The sequence below is a fragment of the Echiichthys vipera genome (assembly GCF_963691815.1).
Source record: "Echiichthys vipera genome assembly, chromosome: 2".
Taxonomy (NCBI): domain Eukaryota; kingdom Metazoa; phylum Chordata; class Actinopteri; order Perciformes; family Trachinidae; genus Echiichthys; species Echiichthys vipera.
Genome location: NC_139827.1, coordinates 34,800,977 through 34,821,773, shown reverse-complemented (window position 1 = coordinate 34,821,773; position 20,797 = coordinate 34,800,977). Strand labels below are relative to the sequence as shown.

The window sequence follows — 20,797 nt, the reverse complement described above, 5'->3', positions numbered from 1 at the left end:
TTAAAGGTGCTGCATAATATGCTAAAAGGGAATATTGACCTAAATGTAACTACTGTAATTAGTAATATATATATATATATATATATATATATATATATATATATATATAGAGCGAGTGCTCTAACCACTCAGCCACCGGCCACGCCTATATATAAATATATAGGGCTGCAGGTCCCCAAGGCAGCGGCCGCAGGTTTGACTCCGACCTGTGGCCCTTTGCTGCAAGCCTGCGCCTGCGTCTGTTCTTTATATTAAAAAGGCTTGAAAAACTGCCAAACAATAATCTTAAAGAAATATATATGGTATATTTTTAGACACTTCTTAAGAAAAAGGGCTGCGGGCTGAAATTATAACTGCGGATTATCCGATATTAGAGAGGGATTGGTTTACAGAATATTGACGTACCAATTTAAGCTTACATTTGAATCTCTGATTTCCGAGAAGTGCACGGGCATCTCCCCTTTCAGTAAATTAATGTGAAAAGACCAGTGGAAAACTTTGCACAGATAAAAATCAGTAAAGTTAATATCAACATTTCAGAGAATATACACATAAGAAAAACACATTTTTGAGTGGAAGGGGACAACACAGAATTCCAGTTCAGGTATATGTGGTCTTAGATTTGGTTTTAGGTGTAGCTGCTTCTGTGAGCCGGGACAGTTCTACTTCCTCAACCTCTTGTGTTGGCAGACTGGACGCTACAGTGACTCACTACCGCCTCTCGAGGCACAAGAGATATTACCAGATAGGACGGGTCAGGGCTAACCTGTTAGCATGCTAATTTTAGTAGATATCTCTGCACCACAGTACATAGACGTCTATGACAATAACATAACTGTTACTTCTTCACACCCTGTTGATAGATTATTTCTTATAATTTATTTATCTGTCTATTGTATACATTGCATGTTTAAGAAATGATGCCAGTGTTTGCAGAACACTAGTCAGCGATGGGGCTTTGTATTGTTGTGTTTATGGGAAGCCTTAGCTGGCAAGCACTCACCCTGAGCTTTCTCCCAAAGACGATGACTTTTCCACGCGTCTGTTCCTTCCTGAACCTCCACTCCACCAGGTTTTGGCCATTCTCTCCAGGCAATGTCATGTTGCGTCGGGCTACAGTTGGGTTAGCAGCACCTTGAAATGGATATGAAAAAGACTTGAATACCAACCATGCATGATACATTTCAGTCACTCTCTGTAAATTAATCAAACTATCCACGTTATTCTTAGAGGCATTACTGTAGAAGTGAAACGTCTGTGGTAGTTGTAAGCTAGTTAATCCCAGTGGCTAACAATGGTGGCTAACCGCCAAGTAATTCACCTTAAATTTAACAAATACTGCTTTGTATCTTTGAACAGATATTCCAAGGGATAGCTCAGGTTTTTGATTTGGGGTTGTATGAGGTAGGCTACTTCAGGTACAATGTAGCCTACTACTGTGGACGGAGGCAGCAGCTAAACGTATTTTTGACACCTTAAAAAAGGCCAACCTAATAAATGTCTGTTTAAGTGTACACTATATTTAGAATATTTTCACCGCTTATCTTGCTGTCAGACAGCCCAATCTGATGGAGTACTCAAGGCGCTAAATTCATCTGCTCTTGTGAAAGCCATCAGACTCTATTGACAAAAACAGTACTTTTACCTCATAGTCACACAACTCACAACTCCTGCGTTCTGTGAGGTAAAATTACTGTTTTTCTTGTGTAATCTTGTGACTGATGACAGCAGAACAGCAGCTCTAAACATAAACTAAACATAAGCTGTTGACAGCAAAGGTAAAGTGGTGAAATTATTCTAAATATAGCGTAGACTTAAACTTATTTTTTTTAGGTGGCTAAACACATTTTACTTCTGTCTGCTTCTCCGAACTGGGAGTGTGTCAACGGCCATCTTTAGTCTATAGTCTGTAGAGTAAAGTAGTAGAAGGCAGATCACATAATGCTGTTTGAGGTGGTAGTGTTCACACATGAAAGAGGATTAGTGTACCGTGGAAGTTGTGCCCATAGTTCACACAAGGTATCATAGGTCAGCAACAAAGCTATATATAGAGGACTTGCAGTTAATACACAGAAATGTGGTAAAAATGTATGTTATTATTGTTGCAATATTGATTAGATTTAGAGTGAATCACACTGAGCTATCATCGGTGAAAATGACTAATGACCTTCTAATTGGTTCAGACAAATTACTTGTCTCTGTACTTGCTTTACTATCGACCATCACATCCTGTTACAGAGACTGGATCATCTTATTGGCATTAATGGATCCCAGTTTGTACATGTTACGATGAATCCTCCATGTACCCTAGAGTCCAGCAGGGTTCTGTCCTTGGACCAATTCTGTTCACCTTATGCTTTATATGCATATTAATAGTCATGTTTTTATTATTAACACTACTATTTTTGCTACTATTCATATCATTCTAGTATAGAGTTTCCACTGCCATAATATCATATATTATTATTAGGATCTCAGTTTGTACATGTTTTTAACGACGGACCCTCCATGTACGCTAAAGTTAGTCACAGAGTTCCACAGGGTCATATCATTCTAGTATATAGTATCCACAGCCATAACTATTATGAGTCTAGACTTTTATTAATCAAATCTGAATGTGTCAATCCAACTGTGAGCTGAAAACCATGTATGCAGCTGGACATGCTGTGCCTTGTACACTGACAGTGATACCCCACTATGACCCTCTGCCTGCAGAGAGCTGTGTTGACAAAAGACCCCGGACAAAAAAACTGATCCATACCGTACTGAGCAATTCAGAACTCAACCAATCTGTAACTAGTTTAGTCCACATTATACATTCAGGGTAATGTGATTAAAACTGCATACCTGCCAGTATATGGGGCTCTGTTTGGTAGTGGGTGTCCATCCCATTGGCATAGATGACCCTCAGTGAGTGGTCATTACCCACCTGGTAGCTGTTACGAAGCTGGTCTACAAGACACACACACACAGAGTCAGTTATCATGAATAATCTGCATGATTTTCAAAAACACTGTAGCAGTGCTTTACTGAATTGAGGGAAAGGAGAGAAAAGAGAGGAGAGCAAAAATAAGGGAGGGGGAGGAAGATAAAGGAATGAGAGAAAACCGTACAATTAATTTTCGTGGTGTTTGAACCTGCTAATGGAGCACAGAGGTATTAACTTCCCTCAGCCTCTTTTAATTAGGTTCCCCTTGACCATCTGCAGGACTAATAGGTGTGTGTGTGTGTGTGTGTGTGTGTGTGTGTGTGTGTGTGTGTGTGTGTGTGTGTGTGTGTGTGTGTGTGTGTGTGTGTGTGTGTGTGTGTGTGTGTGTGTGTGTGTGCGTGTTTGTGTGTGCGATGGATGCTCAAGGCGATAAACATTTTTACCTCTTATACCACTAGGTAAATGATCGCTAATCTGATTGATTATCTTTTAAAAACGAATCACTGTATTTCCCAAAACCTTTTACGTTGACTTTATTGACATACATTTACACATTTGATGCCACAGTTATATAACACACTGTGTGAGTGTTGTGTCTTCTTTTGTTATGACTGCACGATCTGCAGGGATTATCTTTTGCAATTATTTTTCAAATCTTCTTGCCTTCTTAATTAACTACACTAGAATTTTTTCATTTTGACATTTTTTAAACACAGCATTGGTTGTTTGAAGTCTTCAGCAAGCGCTGTGCATTTTTTGATGGTGATTGTATGATGTGGTTTAATAGTGTGGGCTGGATCTGATCCTCAACTCAACTCAAACTTTATTTATAGAGCATATTTGGGTTGACCGAAGTGCTGTACAGTTCAGTAAACAGTACAATACAATACAATAAGAATAAAAAATACACATAAAATACATTAGACAGCTGTCATGCTCAACCTGAATTAAAAGCCATGGAGAACCGGTGGGCCTTCAATAGGACTTAAAAACCTCTAGGTTCTGGGCTGATCTAATATGCCAGAGCCTAGGGGCAGCCGCCCCAAGGCTTGGTCCTCTCTGGTTTTCCGTCTGGTCCTGGGGACTTCCAGTAGCAGTTGATCTGCTGACTTCAGCGCTCTGGCTGGAGCATGATATTGTAAAAGTTCAGATAAGCACAGCGGTGCCAGTCCATTTAAAGCTTTAAAAACAAATAACAAAAGTTTAAAATCAATCCTGAAGCAGACACAGAGCCAGTGTAGTGAGACCAAGACTGGTGTACTGAATGGTGCTTTCTTTTGCCAATTAGTACACGAGCGGCTGCGTTTTGCACGAGCTGCAGACGACAAAGCAACAACTGGTCGACGCCAACATACAAAGAGTTACAGTAATCCAGCTGTGAAGAAATAAAGGCATAGATCACTCTCTTTAGACCTTTGGGAGGAATGCCTTAATCTTGGCCAAGAGTCGAAGCTGGAAGAAACATGTTTTGACGACAGAACTAACCTGTCTGTCAAATTAAAAAGTACTATCTAGTGTTAGTCCAATGTTCTTGACATGAGTGTGGGAGTTAGGAGTAAGTGGGCCCAGAAAACCAGCAGAAAAATCATGAACATTTTGCCCAAACATAATAATCTCAGTTTTGTTTTCATTAAGGTTGAGAAAATTTATGTCCATCCAAGTTTTTACATCTGATAAGCAATCAAGCAATGGCTGCAATGAGTCCTTACTACTGGACTTTAAAGGGATATAGATTCGTACATCATCTGCAAAACAGTAGAAAGAAATGTCGTGTTTCGCTAAGATGGATCGCAGGGGCAGCAAATACAGTAAAAACAGGAGAGGGCCCAAAATAGAGCCTTGAGTGACTCCACAGGTGGCTGCATTCCCACCCACCCACTTCAATTTTCCAGCACAAAAGAAAGGCTTTGTACAATATGTCATGAGAAGGGAGAGACGGTATAAACATTCACTGTATTTTTCCTTCATTATGGAGCCATGCACTATCAACAAGTTTGCCGCTTTCACTAAGCAATCAACAACATCACAATGACAAAATATTAGCTTGTTTATCATTTCTGGGCTGCACCTATACACCATTTCACATTACCATTGGCACATTGTGCCGTTTTGATAGCGAGGAGGCGAAACATTAAATAATGCACATGAATTAATGGAGAGGAATGTTACACTTGTCGATGGCTTTGAATAACTTATCACATGTGGGTCGATGATGCTCTGCTGTGAGGTGCACTGTTTTCCCTCACACTCTGAGCATATGTAACTCGCCCTGAAACAAATCACTGCCGGCCACTCGAGGCCTCGCTTCAACTGGCTCATTAGTTCAGATTTAACAAGGGCATCGGTGCTAAATCATTGTTTTCCCTTGCCGTTTAGGCCTAATGTCTGAAAGATGATAAGGATGGCAAAACTAGCATTTCTTTTTTCCTCGCAGCTCCCTTCAAATCTAGAATGATCAGAGTGGATGCACTGACAGGCCAGTCCATAACTCAATTTCTCATCTCATCTATTCTTCAAATGGAGAGAGACAACGGTATTATCTACTTAACATTTTTCATTATCAGCTATGACATATGGTGCTGGTGTGATTTCTCTTTTATGTTTGAAACAATCTACAAGAAAAATATCACACATTTCAAAAAGGTAGTATTCATTGTAGGGCTGATGTACTGGAAAGCACTACACTGCACAGAGATTCATTTATGCTACTGTTCCCACAAGAAACTGCACACATTTAACAAAAGGTTCACATCTGTACACTATCCACACTCTTTTCCCTTTTTTTCGGTTAGTAAATGGTTATGGATTTGAACAAAGGCATGTATTGCAGGTGGAATTCACTTAGATCTTAACATACTCTATTAACTGTAGGTGCATACATGGTGCATTTAGATGAGCCAGAGGGGAATTTAGTGGGAAGCCATCTGGATAAAACAACTCACAATATTGATTTAATGATATCAGAGTGTGTAAGTGCTGGGACTGGGGATGGTGGCTGAAGATCCGACCCAGACTGATACATCAATATAATATATAATACAAAGGTATCGGTATCTATTGGTCTATATATATATATATATATATATATTGACAGAACACATAATGAAAAAAACTATTGTTTGGTGAAATGGTGTCACATAGCTTTTAAATATTTTAAAATGTTCTTTATTTTAATAGTAAGTAACTGGCTTGTACTGAACATAGAGTAGTATTTAGCTATTTCATTTGTTTTAATTTTTTATTTATTTAAATTGACAGCAACTGACAGATACTGAACATGATGTTTATTTTGCTATTCTTTTTTTTGTATTTATTCTTTATTTTCTCAGTATTTATTTATAGAATTAGTTGACGGTGTAATATATTGTATATTCTTTAATAATGTAACTTGTTTAAGAAAGTAGCCGAGTCACGCTGCAAAATTCACAGAAAAAAATCTATCTTTATTCCAGCTAGAAAATTTCCCTATATCAAGTTTTCCCCTCTAACATTGGTATCAATGTGGCTCTCAAAAATCCCATATCGGTCGAGCCCTTCTGAAGATCAAATACATTTCTGGATTATTATAGTGATATATTTAAACACACAGCAGTGTTTGTGACAATAGAACTGTCTACATGTGTCATATAACACTACTGTAACAGCTATGTCTATTTTTTCGGCTTTCTTTGTAGACTTGTAATATGAAACCTCATAATGGGATTAAGAAATAGCTGAGTTAATGATTGCCCCGTTCCTGTAAAAGCTTTTCCACAGTGATTAATTATGGTCTGAATCACAGCCACCCATCAGTGTTTTCCATTAAAAGAAATGTAGAGATATAGAGAACACAGATTTCTTCTACGGGGACAATAATAATACAGTAGACAGTATGAGTCACATTCCTAAGGCTTTCTCTTACAAAACTTCCAGTCTTACTTCTTACACACACACATGAACCTTACCTTGCACCAGAGTGTAAAAGGAGTCTATTGATGACAGGTTGGTTGTGATGGAAACGTCCTCATCCCTCCCTGATGTCTCAATGTCCACAGCAACAGCCCCTGACGACATGTCGCCGTGGAGATTGGTCACCACACCGGTGGGGAAGGTCACATTAGTCAGACGACCCTCACTGTCATAGCTACAAGGACAGCGGTGATGCAGGGAGGAGGAAATAAAAGGACATTAGTTACCATTACTGTAATGTGCTTTATGGAACCCTGTAAAGAATATGAATCTGCATTACACACACACTCACACGCACACAGAAGGTTTTTTACAGCTGAATGTGCCCAGAGCTGGCTCTTAGGAATAGCAGCTTTAGAGAAGGGGGAATAAAACTGGATCTACTCAGCAGGACGTAGAGCTTGAAATCTAATTAATGTAATTAGGGAAAGTGACTTAAATCCTCAGTCATGAAACAAGGATTTAAATGATCGTATGTCTCTAGACATAAACTTGTAGTAACAGTGGAGAATTAAGGGAGTGCACGTTACAAATCTGTCACTTCAGATTTCCCACTTTGAGCTGGTTTCAGCAGGCATAGATCCTAGTGGATGGCGCCATTCTGTGTTTTCTCAATGCTATAAAAGCAGTTAGAGCTGATAGAATTCTCAGTAACTTGGTTAATATAGTTGTAGATGGCTTTTGTAATGTAGAAGCCCAACTGCCCATCCATCTATCAACACATACTTTAACTCAGTAATACAGTAACGCTGCTTACTCATAGAAGGTAGTCCAGCCTATTTGGATGCTCTTGGTAGCCAGCAAGCCGCTGTTGCCATGGTAACTAAACAAGACCAGTTCCTGACCCTGAGCCGTAAGAGTCTTCAGACCTCCATTAGTCCCGATGGTCAGCCAAATGACCTATACACACACAGCCACAGGAAAACAGGGGTACATCTTCAGATGTGCCAGTTATCTTCTACTTCATGTCAGCCGTCACCCCAGACAGGAAACATCAGTGTGAGTTTGTGAGGTACTTTCATAACTTGATGTTAAAGTTGTGCAGCATGGTAAAGCCTGGACCTTCTCACCTGATTGTCAGGGGCAACCACACGTACGGGCATCCTGTTGGTGTCTCTACGGATACGGAGGGTGTTCCCGCTGCTGTCTGTCACTGCGGTTACATCCTCCTCATTGCTGGGAGTGGAGAAAGTGAAAATTAGGTTAATTTCTATTCCATTTTTGATTTCATGGACATATTGATAAGTGTTTATGTATGCATTTGCTCTCAAGTATATATGTTTTCACCAGTTTCCAGGTGCCTAGCAGATAAAAAGAAACAGTTCAACTCTGCTTAAATGTGCAGGTGTATTTAGAGTTGTCAGGCTTTTGGCCTAACTAAATGTGTTGGCAGATGTGTTGCAGTCATTTCATTCCAAAATTCAATTCTACTTTTTTGTTTGTTCATTTCCACATAAACCGACCTGTAGCTGAAGTTGTATTTGTAATCTCCAGTGACCAAGGACATGGTGAACTGATGAGTCCCATTCCCATCAAACACATAAAGCTCTTGAGAGGCTGGAGATGCCACTTCATAGGAGCTGGGACCTGAAGCCAGAGAGCCTGAAGACACACAGATATTTACTCTTTATTGTTGAAGTCATACAGTGTCTTCTCAGCACCCATTACAATTAACAATGCATTAGAACATAGTTTATACAGAATAATTATATTAAATGATGGATGTGGGAAATATTTGGATCAGTTCTGCTGAAAAGTTCTTTTTGGTTGTAATCCAAGTAATTTAATTTAGCTCATCTGAATGTAGACACCCAATGAACTCTGCCTAATGGGTCTGGAAATAGGATTTTTTTCATTTGCCTTAATTTAAAAAAAAAAAAGGACCTATGGTTTTTCCGTTTTTCTGACCTATAATGTTTTATAGTCATGTTAAATAATACCAAAGTGTCAAATAAAGAAGTCCTTGAATTCAGACGTGAGCCCTGCCGACTGGGTTGGCTGTGCTCAGCTCTGAACGCTAGGGTGTCGGTCGTAAGAGATCACTTCGAAGTTACGGGATTTGTCTCTGTTTAAGAATCCTGACTTCCCTAATGGTCATGCTGCTACACACAGGCTCAAACTGTAAGCTCTAAGTTCAGCCACTTTTATGCTTTTCTATGTTTTTATTTTGAAAGTTAACCTGTTAAAGCTAACGTTAGCATGTTGCGCAGCTAATGTGGCTAGCTTGCATATAGGCAGTCCCCTGTGTAAAATGCAGTGTACTGCATTTATCTGGTCCCACACTCAAAAACGGCCGAACCGTTGAGAGTGTGGATCGCTGAACACTCAACAGCCTCCATCGCCACCCTTAAGTCTACATAGCAGAAGAGGCGGGACTTTTTAATTTATTTTTATTAACCTTTATTTATACAGGTAAAATCTCATTGAGACCCAGAGAGACCTGTTCAGGTAACAGTGAAACGGAGCAGACCAGCTGACCAATCAGAGTATGTAAACCTATTGTAGTTGACCCGAAAAATACAAATATGACCCTGAAACTAGCATAATAGAACATCTTTAACTATTTTGGCCCTTGAAATATACAGAGATGGGGAACAACTTTGATATGCCCAATTTGTATGTGTGTGTGTGTGTGTTTGTGTGTGTGCTTACCAGTAGGTGGTTGGTTGCATCGGATGGCTCGAATGCGGATGTTTCCCAGATCTGCTACATACAGAGACCCATCCGGAGACACCACCAAGGAGGAAGGGCAATTAAGCCTTGCATCTTTAGCATAGCCATCTCCTGTTTGATAGCAGTCACAGTTGGCATCATTCTGCAGGACAGAGGGAGGTAGGGAGTGGCAGAGGAACACGTAGAAAACAAAGATAGAAAAGAAGTGAGAGATAGACAATACCATGACATGAATAATTCACCTTGGCCTCTGAAGGAAGAGCAGAGAGTTGGGTACCATCAAAATTCAGCAGGAGAAAAATAAATTCTCATGAATTTTCTTTTTCTTATATTATTAATATATCAACGTTGATCAGATACTACCCGCAGTCACTGTGCCATTGTCTTGTATTGTTTTGAATGTCATTCTTTGACTGCTGCACATTCATTTTAAACTTAAGGATACTTTGCATATTTTTGCCAGAGGAGACGGGGGAGCTCTGTGTGCAGCTGGTTGAAAATCTGCAAAGTTTCCCATGAAATCATTTTGGTGACCTGATGGACAAAACAGCTGGACTATTATACATGAATCAAGATTAAAATAAGGACGTGGGAGACTAAAATAACACTTTTCAGTGTCCACTGATCTATATGTAAAGTAGCTGTGGTACCTTGCAGTCACACTCAGATGCTGCTCCAGCTAGATGGGTAATTTCTCCATCAGTCGACACCTACAGTAGTGGGATGATAGACATATTAGAAACAGAAGAAAGGGAGTTCAGTTTATCTTCATCTGACTAATGTGCCTGCATCTGGGGCTCAAGTCAGACAGTTGTTACTCCTGTTACTAATTATTTGGACAGACATTCAAACTAGTACTTCCTTCATGTGAAAATTGATGATAATCAGGAAATGACTATGTGAATGTACCAAATGTATTCTGAGGCTTACCTGTCGAATGCGGTGGATTTTCTTCTCATCTGTCTCTGCAATGTAGAGGACACCGCTGTAGGACAAGGCGATGGCTGTAGCTCCTTCTAGCATGGTCTGGACTGCTCTCTTCCCCATAGTATATTCTATACCAGGCACCTGGCAGTGCATGGGACGACCTGCCACAATACGGACCTGAACACACGCATACATAGATGGGGGTTATGATATTGTAGTATATTATTCCAAAAATAATAAATGAGAACCTCTGCACACTTAGATCTGTGCAAAACTTTAATTTGTTTGCAAGCTTTTGGTCTATTCAGACCTTAATCAGAGCATTCATAAAACCCAAATGGGCACATGTCACATTAAGATTGCAAAACATGCACTGCTGTTGATATAGATATAGACATATACTGTATATATATGTATATACACATCTATACCTGTCTATTTTCAGTGATCTGCAGCACAACATTGTTGTCCAAGACGTAGATAGAGTTGTCCATGGGATTGATGGCTAGATCTGTGGGCCATTCTAAACGAACCTGGAGGGGGAGAGGAGAGAGCGCGTAACCTCATATGCTGCTCATTTATAACAACTACCTGAAGCAGTTTAGCAAACCAGCAAACTTACTTTAAATAAACACGAAAAACAGGTTGACACAACGGAAATGTTTAATTAAGTTTCGATACATTTATCATTTCAAACAACCACCTGAAGTAATTGATTTAACTAATAAATCTAAATAAACTAATGACAAGTGATTAACATTTGGGGGCGTGGGAAGAAATACATGTATTTTTTTCGTTTCATTAAACTATGTATTTTGATATCTGATACTTTTGATTGTAATACTGATGTACAGTGTTTCTCTCTAATCCTGCCAACACTGTTTGTCTGTTTTGATTATGATTTAACCGGTGGTTTCAAATGGTGAATATGGAAATGATCTGGAGGTCTGCCTCAGTAAAGAGAAAACAGAGAGCGCAACCACTTCAGAAAAAGTTGCTCAAGGCCAGTTCAACTTGACTTGTTCAAAAAACAGAGGACTGAAAATAAATATTGTCCAAATCCACCCTTAGGGGTGGTATGTTATATATATTTTTTAGTTATTTTAATGTATTAAAACTTATGTATGTATTTATTTCCACATGATTTAAACCTCACATACATATTGTACTGACTGTAAAATAGAACAACATGAATCTAAATGGATCAAGAGCTGTGGAACATGAAAATGTGTGGGCTGCCAGGTCATGTTGCACAAGTGAACTCAAGAGGTCAAAGAGTCAACTGCTACAAGTCAAAGTGGGTTAAACACTGCAGAGAAGGACACACGGTCGGAGTTCAGAACTTTAACTGTGCCAGAAATGCTCTTAACCATGATGCTCTGCACACACACACACACACACACACACACACACACACACACACACACACACACACACACACACAGAATAAGATCAGAATTAGATCTTAAGGAAAACATGCACATGATGCTTAACATGTACAGTATGTGTGTGTGTGTGTGTCTGTGTGTATGTGTGCACGTAGGTGGTGTTCTTTCCATTCTGAAGTCCATCTTGTATGTGAAAGTGTACATTGTCACTCTAAAAATAAGCTTTTAAACCAAAAAGACAGTATCTCTTCCTTTCTCTATCTTAGAGCCTTGTTTTAACCATGTTTTGTCTGTTTTTTTAATCATATACAGGTGCAGCTAATTTTCCAAAGCGTTAGAGGAAGGCAGTCAGGGTGCACAGATACATGAAGCGGAGGTACTCTCTGAATGTTACCTGTCTTATGTGCATGCTGGTATCGCAGGTCAAAGGTCTTGCAGAGGTCAGGTCGTTGCTGCCCAGCATTGTGGAGATGATTCCATTACGATCCACTTTCCTGATCATAGTTCCGTCCACAAAGTAGATCAAACCGTTTCTATCAACTGCAATGCCTGCAGAGAACAGAAACAAGGAACACACACAATTCAATGATGTCCATGTGGTTATTAATATGGGAGAATATGAAAGGGATGCTGTCCTCCTGTGGGAGACAGGATGAAGCTGCAGCAGATAATACAAAAAGAACAGGGCAGAGAAAAAAAACATACATTAGAACGTGGCTAAAATTAATATATGGATGAAAAGATGTAAAGTATTTGATGAGCAAAAACAGCATCTGTACAAATCAATTCAATAAAAAAATGACATGTAATTTATGTATGAAATAAATAAAAATCAAACTGTGAAAATGTTCAATGGCTAATAGTGTATACCATAATGGTGTATACCATTAGCCAGTGTTGCCTACCTTTGGGCTCCCATTCATTATCCAACTGTCTCAAAAGCCCAACACACACTTGAAAGCATTGCTCCTAGCCATAGTTGGATAGCAAACCTTAAACCTTTGCAGACAAAACAATCTAGAAATCACATCAGCTTTAGCAACTGTAGCAAATATTCTAATGTTAACCACTTCAGACATTATTCAACAGTTTTCCATTTTCCACAACTGGAAAACTGCTTTCCGGATTTTCCAGGATGTGTAGGAACCCTGATGTGGCTGTAGTTATGACAAACCGTCCTCCAACACAAAACCTTTGCAGACATCAGGGACAACGTCATGGATGCTGTCCTCCCATCGGTAAAGTGTCCCTGTGGTTCAGCGTCAGTTCCTGTTCCCTTCATAGGACAACAGTCCCAGAGGACCGGATCACCACAGTAATCAAAAGTGTCATCTCCTTCCAAGCTTATTTCATTCCAGATGCTGTATGTTGGCTTGTGGGCATTCTGCGCCTCCTGTACCACTGATTGTTCTCTGCCTCAGCACATTGTCTGTGCTGCAGGGAGTGCACTGCTTTTAAAGGGCAAGGGAGAGGTGATCTGATTGTTCATGACTGACTGACCTACTGATAATGTATCACAAATCCAACTGTCTTACTGTTGTAGTGTACCTCTAGCTAGAAAAAAAAAATGTGAAGGCAAAATGTGAACAAATATAGGCCATGTGAGCTCCTTCAAAGTTAAAGTAGAAAGGGAACCCCCCCCCCCCCCATCTCTCTAGGCATTAAAAATCAAAGTAGAGACATTCAACAATTAACAGCTGAAAATATTCATTATGAGAAATACACCAGATGCAGTATATTAAATCAAATATTTATCAAATAGCACTATATTCACAGGTAAACATGATGTCGATTGCATATGCTGAAAGTTGACATCTGCCCTGAATGCTGATGAATAATGAGGCCGAGGCGGCCCACTTGCGGCCGCTGCAGTGAGTTTGCGGGCTACCGTTGCATTGTGGGTAATGTAGTTTTGGTGCGTGAAAACCACCAGCAGGCGGCTGTGGCGTGTGGGCTGGTTCTAATACTAATCAAATATCATCCCGGGGGCCAAGATAATTCATTCGCGGGCCTTGACTTTGACACCCATGTACTAAGCAAAACCACAACCTTTTTTTCTGATCCTAGTTAAGTCATTGTGATGCTTAACCCTGACTGTCACCTTTTGTTTCCTAAATGTAACCGATCACTTAACTTGAGAATCAACACAATCACAAATCACTTAATGTAAGAGGATTTCTTATATTAGTTGTGAGTTGTTGTGAGTTCTTAGTGAAAATATAGCAACTCATCACTTAACATAAAGGCTGAAGACGTTTAACAAAACATATAAAAATGGCTGCCATGCCTGGTATATTCCTTCTTTGCTAAGCAGGTCAGGAAAACGACAGTATATATCAAATGTGACATGATTTCCCAAAAAATGTAAACTAAACATTTATTCAGTGAAATCGTCACTGTGGCAGAGGCATTCCTCTTTTCCCAATTAAGCAATAACTGGAAGAATTTAAGTGATTGAATGTGTGGAGTTGGTACAGTTTAGTGGATGGGGCAATTAAAACACAGGGGAAACGGGCACAGATGTATAACCCAATGAATAGCTCCTAGATCCTGTACACACCCCCCCCCCAGACTGTACGCATGCTTGAAGCATTTGCCCAGTGCTGGGGACTTTGTCTTTCTACATTTCAGTACAGAATACTGAAGAAAGTAGGATGACTTTCCAAGGATAGGAAGGCTGCTCCCATTTTCTAAATGTAGGAGCAAAAATGTGTGTTGGCGACTTAGGAGCAACTTCCAACTCTAAAACATGATATACAGGCCAGGATGAGAATTAGGAGTGAGTGTACAGATCAGACTTTGTGTCCTGTCTTGAGAAACCTCCTCAGCAACAATAGTTATGAAACAGGCTTGAATAAGAACCACCTACCTGTGTTTAACACTTTAACACGTGTGTGTGTGTGTGTGTGTGTGTGTGTTTGTGCGTGTGTGTGCGTGTGTGTGTGTGTGTGTGTGTGTGTGTGTGTTTTGTGTACGTACCTTTAGGTCCCAGTAGCTGTGCCTCTGTAGCTTTTCTTCCATCTCCACATCGTCCTTCATCAAATGGAGGACACTGTTCTCCTGTGCCAGCCACTACTTCTCCATTACCTGAACACACACATCATGCATTCATTGCAACAGTCCCCATGCCTAATTGTTTCCCTGCTTTATTATAGCAATTTCAAATGTAGTGGATATGTGTGAGTCAAGCCCCCACAACAGTGATTTCCTGGTTAATCCAAAGAGGAAGCTCCAAAAAATGAAGTGCTCTGAGTGTCCACTAGGGGCAGGTTTCATAACAGAGCAGTTTCTCATGGGTTTTCACAGCATCATTAAACCTGTTTAATAGTTTTCTAGTCGGTATGTTTAGGTCATATCTCCATGACAACACTGAGGGAGTGAAGTTTTTTGTACCAGGCTAGTTTTTTTATTTTATTGGAGGTTAAAGTTTATGAATAATTAGGGGTGTGGCCTCTTGAGTGACAGCTAGCCTCTAGCCCTCACTTCTCCTCGGAGGTAAACCTCAGCCAGATGGACGTATCTCCCTCCCCCCAACATCACATACATGCCCTTTTTTGGTCAGAGGAAATGAGGCGGAGTCAAAGTCTGACAAGATGGCGACTCCCATAGGTGAGGAAGATTGGATCAGGTTGAGACAATGGACCCCAAAGGGTATGCTACGTCCATTTTTTACACAGTCTCTGGTGTGAGTAGAAAGCATTGAAATTAACAAGTGAAAAAAAAATGAATGCTTGCATTTCTACCAACATAGTGATTTACTGGAGAAAGAAGTGTGTGCTTACTGATGAGGTCACGGGCACCGCTGAGCATCTTGGGTCGGTAGATTCGTCGAGAGTTAGTGTCCGACACATACAGCTGGCCTGTTACTGGGTCTGTGGCTAAGTAATAGCGGTGAGCAGGGTTGTTGCTGTTGAGGGGAGTGACAGACAACAGGGGAGGTGGGGAACAAGATAGGAGTGGTTTAGTCACATTGTATCTTTAATAATCTCAGTATCTCTGACATCAGGAATCAAAAACTTGTAAAGAAATACACCCGGTTTTGAACACACACTAACACTTAGTGGATTGTTTGATTCAGATCACTTTGCTGACATTTCATCACATGAGCCAACTGGAAATTAAACATTTAAGGAGACAAGCTTCCTCTTTAAAAAACAGTGTAGTTTTATACCCTTACAAATGGACAAACAATGAAATCACCATGAACAGAGCAGATTTACTGTTTGGTTCCTGCGTCATAATGATGGAAATTAAGGAGACTTTCGAGAGCTGTGCACGTGTGAGTGAGTGATGAACTGTTTGTCGTCTGTCACCCCGTCAGTCTGAACCTACTGTAAATGTGTGCGATGGGCCTCCACTTGTCTGTGACACACTCTTAATGATACCTGCCACACTGTCATGTAAAATCCATCTCACACACACACACACACACACACGCACACGCACACGCACACACACACACACACACACACACGCACACACACGCGTGCATAGATATATACATATGCACTCCCCTCTAGCCATAAGTCTCAGTGGTTGGTGTGAATCAGATAAACACAGGCTGTTAATTAAGACAGCTAAAAATAGGCACACTGTTGACAGTCAGTGTTTTTCTGAACTTGTGAGGCCCAGACCTGCTGATAAGCCTGCTCTTTTGTTTTCATTAAACCTTTATTTAGGGGGAAAATCCCATTAAGGTTGAAACAATCAGGATAGGCAGCACTGCAGAAAAAAAACAATTGTGTCAGGGTGCACAGAAAACAGAGAAATGGTAAAATGATAGATGAGGTAATTGATAGAATGAGGACTGATGGAGGAAGGAATGAAGAAAAGAATGAGAATTAGGAAAAGGAGACACAGAAGGAAAGAAGGTATGGCTGTAAGAGGTGAGATGAATGTGGTGATGGGGAAAGATGAGAGAAGAGGAAAGAAGGAGAATGAAATGATAAATGAAACTGTCATGGCTTCAGTTGTGTTGCCTCGTGTCTATGTGTCTCTCTCTCCTGTCACTCACTCTCCTGACTCCTGGATCCATGTTCACCTGTGCACCTGCCATCAATCAGCTCATCACCTCTCCCAGTCTGCTCACCTGCGTCTCATCAGCCTTGCAGTATTTCAGAGAGAACCAGGCCTCACTGGTCAGTGGTCTTTATTCCTGGATAGTGCTAAGTGTATTTTCTTCTTGTGCTCAGGATAATCCCTCATCTGTCTTCCTTCCTAACTTGTTTGCCTGCTAACCTCTGTGCAACCCAGCCTGCCTACGTCCTTCCACCCTGCCAGCTGCTCCTGCCATTCCTCTTCACCCTCCTGCCCTCTGCTGTCTCTAGCTACCCCATTTATTCGGAGTACTTCGGTTAAACTTCATTTGCCTCCTGGCTGTGCTCTGTGCTTGGGTCCACTTTTGAACTTAAACCTGACAGAACCAGAGTCAGGATGGTGTGAATAAGTACACATGAAGGAAGGGCAGAAGGTTGCAAAAACCTCAGTGGCATCAGTAGTGGTGCTCTGTGGTTCTGCAGTGCCTATAAAAAGTCAAAATTTCACTTGAATGTTGTAAGGCAAAATGTGTAAATCCCGCTGGAAATATCTATATTTTTAATGTAATATCATTTCAGACTGTAAAACAAACAAGTGACTATTTCAAAAGGGTACGATGACTTTCTATAGACAATGTATGAGGAGATATAGCATAAGAACAACATTTTCAGGTGGAAGGACAGAGAAAAAGAGGTGCTAAGAAAGAACAGTACTACTTATGGAGGAATTGTTGGGTCTCTGTAAATAATAAATAAGTCAGAGTGTGGTCATTACCTACTCTCTATGTAAAGTGTCCTGAGATAACTTTTGTTACGATTAGGCACTATAAATAAAATTGAATTGAATTGAACAGCAAATCCTAATGCATGACCCCTCCCATCACCCCCACCTCTTTCAGGTTGTCCCATCTGGAAGGCGCTACAGATCCATATCAACCAATACCCTTCGATTCAAAAACAGCTTTCCTCAGCAGTCAAAACACTTCTCTCCTCTTGCCACAACTACCCAAATACTGACCTGTGTTGCTCCGCAGGCACTAGACTGAACTCAATCTGGCCTGTTTACACATCAGTCGTCAACAATTTAACTATATATACTACATATACTGTATATTCTGTACATATTTTCCCATTATGGGATTTTTCCCACAATTTTCCCATAAATTGTCACAACGGTTTATGGTGCCTTTTTGTTCGTTTCTTTTTTTTCTCTCTTTCTTTGCCACTGAACCTGAGCTACCATCATCCCCCCCCCCCCCCCTCTCCCTCCCTTCTTGGATGAAAAATGGCTTGTGAAACTTGTGTTTGTCACCGACATCACAGAACACCCTAACACACTGAACCTGCCGCTGTAAGGCACAGGTCACACCACGCTAGCTCTGTTTGAAGCATAGAAATCTTTCCTGGTGAAAATGAAGGTCTTGTTGTATGATATTTAAACTGGAGCCTTTCACTTGTTAGGACACCAGTTGAAGATGTTATCACTCATGGCTGTCTCTCTCTGGGCTCTGAGGATATCAGAGGGCACATGCAAGACTGGATTTCAAGATTTTCAGCAGTTGGGCCCAATGTTTCTTTTTGGGTCAACCCAGAAAACTTTGAGGATAAAAATCTAGCTTAATTAAAATGAATTAGGATTGAGGAGTTGGATATGCAGCATATTGAGTTGAAGGGATCTTCACTGTCAGTGTGCACTGTCAGCAAAACACTTGACCCGATATTTGGAGCTGATACTACTTTTGCTCCCTCAATTTACATCATAAAAAATACACAATCATGATAACAAATGTTACAAATCTCAATTAAAAAAAAAAAGATAGAACTTAAAAAAAGCATCTCCAGCAACACAGACCTGCCTGTGGATGCCTGTCTTAATACCAGGCATCGGTACACCAAAAAACGCAAATAACGGCCGATGATACCGGCCGGCTGATGTATTGGTCTATCACTAGATCACACTTTACTTTAGAAGCCTACATCATGGGCTCTTATGTGTGTAGGTCTGGGCTATAATTTAATACAATCATTTATCTTCTTTCAATGGAGTGTTATCATGATTAAATCATATTTCGAGATATCCTAATACACAATTACGCTGTCTAAATTGAACAAGCATAGAGCACATACTGGCCAGTTCCATTATAACAGACATTTGTAGTTCACTAAGATGGTAAAACCTTTTGTTAATGCTGCATTTGGGCTGAACTTTCAACTCCCTTTGTTTTGTACACCAAGCACAGAATTCAGCAGCTTTCACCGTCAAAACAGCCTAATAAAGCATTAAACTTTATCTCCTCCACACAGATGCTATCAACGATAGTAGAGCAGAGTAGCAGACATAAGCAATGTAGTTCCTTGAAAAACAAAACACTATTTTTCCAATTTTTTTTCAAGCAAATCTGCTACTTTTTTCTCGAAGATATGCCACATTTTTCTTCAAGAAAACATTTTTCTTGAAGAAAAATGTAATGTCATTACAATTACCCCAATAGTCTTTTATTTGTATTTTATGTAATGTACATTTGATCATATTGATGTAAAACTTAACGTCTGTTAATAGTATTTGGTTGCTGCTCTATATGTGATTATTTTCTTTGCTTTTGCCTTTATGGAATATGCTATGAATCACCTTGAAAGAATTTGAAAAGGACAGTGAGGATGGGGCTGGGTGAGGGAACGATAAAGAGACTGAAATATAAAAAAGAGAAAAAATAATGAAGGGCAGTAACTGCAACGAACATCTTCACTCTCATTGTTATGTTCACTTCCCAATGGATGCGGCTAAAATTAAGACTTCATCTGAACTGACAACAGATGAATGGGCTACATTGCATGTGAGACAAACATCAGGGCTTCTTCTTTCCCCAAATCTTTGCTTCTATTACCCTTATTCTCCCCTGTTGAGTCATATTGCAACATTAATGATTAGTAAGTGAATGGATAATTAAATATCCCCGGATTTCATCAGTGCTTTGGTGTGTAAAATGTGACCATGACAGATAGAAATGATAGTAAGTGGTGGGGAGACTGTCTTCATCTGTCAAAACTAAGGTAATTGCCGACTTGAGGAGACAGCAGCCCACCCACACTCCTCTCCACATAAACAGTTCTCATCAATGAAGTGGTCCAAGCACCCATCAAGTCTGAACAAAAAAGCCCACCAGAGCACACCTCCCACCACCCATCCTCACCACTTTCTACAGGGGCACCTAAGGCCACCACAAGAACAATTACTTCCCCTCTCCCATCCACCGAGAATATCGTCCACAACCATCACCTAAGCCGTCGTCCAAAGCCACCAGGATCAAATCAATTCTATTTTATTTTATTTATAGTGCCAAATCATGAACAAAAGTCTGTTGCAAAAGCAGCATTAACAGTTACACAGGATGAAAAGAACGTTAAAGGTTGAAGGGGATTAGTCACTCTTACCTATGTCTGAAATCTTTGTTTCTTTAGTACAGTGCAAGCAGAGGAAAGAAAACAGAAGAAACAAGAGTTAGTAGAGATGGTCTATGTTAGGCACTATGGTGAAAATCACCAGAATAACAAAAAAGTAACAAAATTGCATTAAAATTGAAAATTTGAATGCTTCACAGTTGTAAGTAAGAAAAAGAAAATGTTCATATGTTAGAAAATAAATGTTAGATTAGGAGTTTTGGAGAAATGAGCACTCCAGAGTGTGCCAGAAGCATGTTTCTAAATTCACGAAACCAGTGATCTTTTATCTTTTAGCCCTTTGGCTAAAGAGTAAGTGCTTGAATGTTCATTACTGTAGCGGCCGAGTGTCCAATCTGTCCATGCATCTATCCCCCTCTTCCTTTATGTTTTCAAGTACTGTTCAAAGTCATCCAAGACCAATGAAGTGGAGTTGAACAGTTGAGTGCAGGAAGGAA

At 40.1% G+C, this 20,797-nt stretch overlaps 1 protein-coding gene across 1 annotated transcript in view; it reads right to left on the bottom strand.

Annotated features, from left to right (window-relative positions):
- tenm3 (teneurin transmembrane protein 3) overlaps window positions 1–20,797 on the bottom strand; it is a 261,242-nt gene that overhangs the window by 33,923 nt on the left and 206,522 nt on the right. Inside the window, exons 25-37 of the mRNA XM_083929171.1 lie at window positions 15,648–15,772; window positions 14,845–14,952; window positions 12,260–12,414; window positions 10,909–11,010; window positions 10,481–10,654; window positions 10,201–10,260; window positions 9,530–9,692; window positions 8,341–8,479; window positions 7,948–8,053; window positions 7,635–7,777; window positions 6,874–7,052; window positions 2,848–2,952; window positions 1,004–1,134 (exon numbers count right to left, since the gene is read on the bottom strand). Coding sequence (XP_083785297.1) covers window positions 1,004–1,134; window positions 2,848–2,952; window positions 6,874–7,052; window positions 7,635–7,777; window positions 7,948–8,053; window positions 8,341–8,479; window positions 9,530–9,692; window positions 10,201–10,260; window positions 10,481–10,654; window positions 10,909–11,010; window positions 12,260–12,414; window positions 14,845–14,952; window positions 15,648–15,772 — 1,690 coding nt within the window. The remainder of the gene's footprint in view (window positions 1–1,003; window positions 1,135–2,847; window positions 2,953–6,873; window positions 7,053–7,634; window positions 7,778–7,947; window positions 8,054–8,340; window positions 8,480–9,529; window positions 9,693–10,200; window positions 10,261–10,480; window positions 10,655–10,908; window positions 11,011–12,259; window positions 12,415–14,844; window positions 14,953–15,647; window positions 15,773–20,797) is intronic.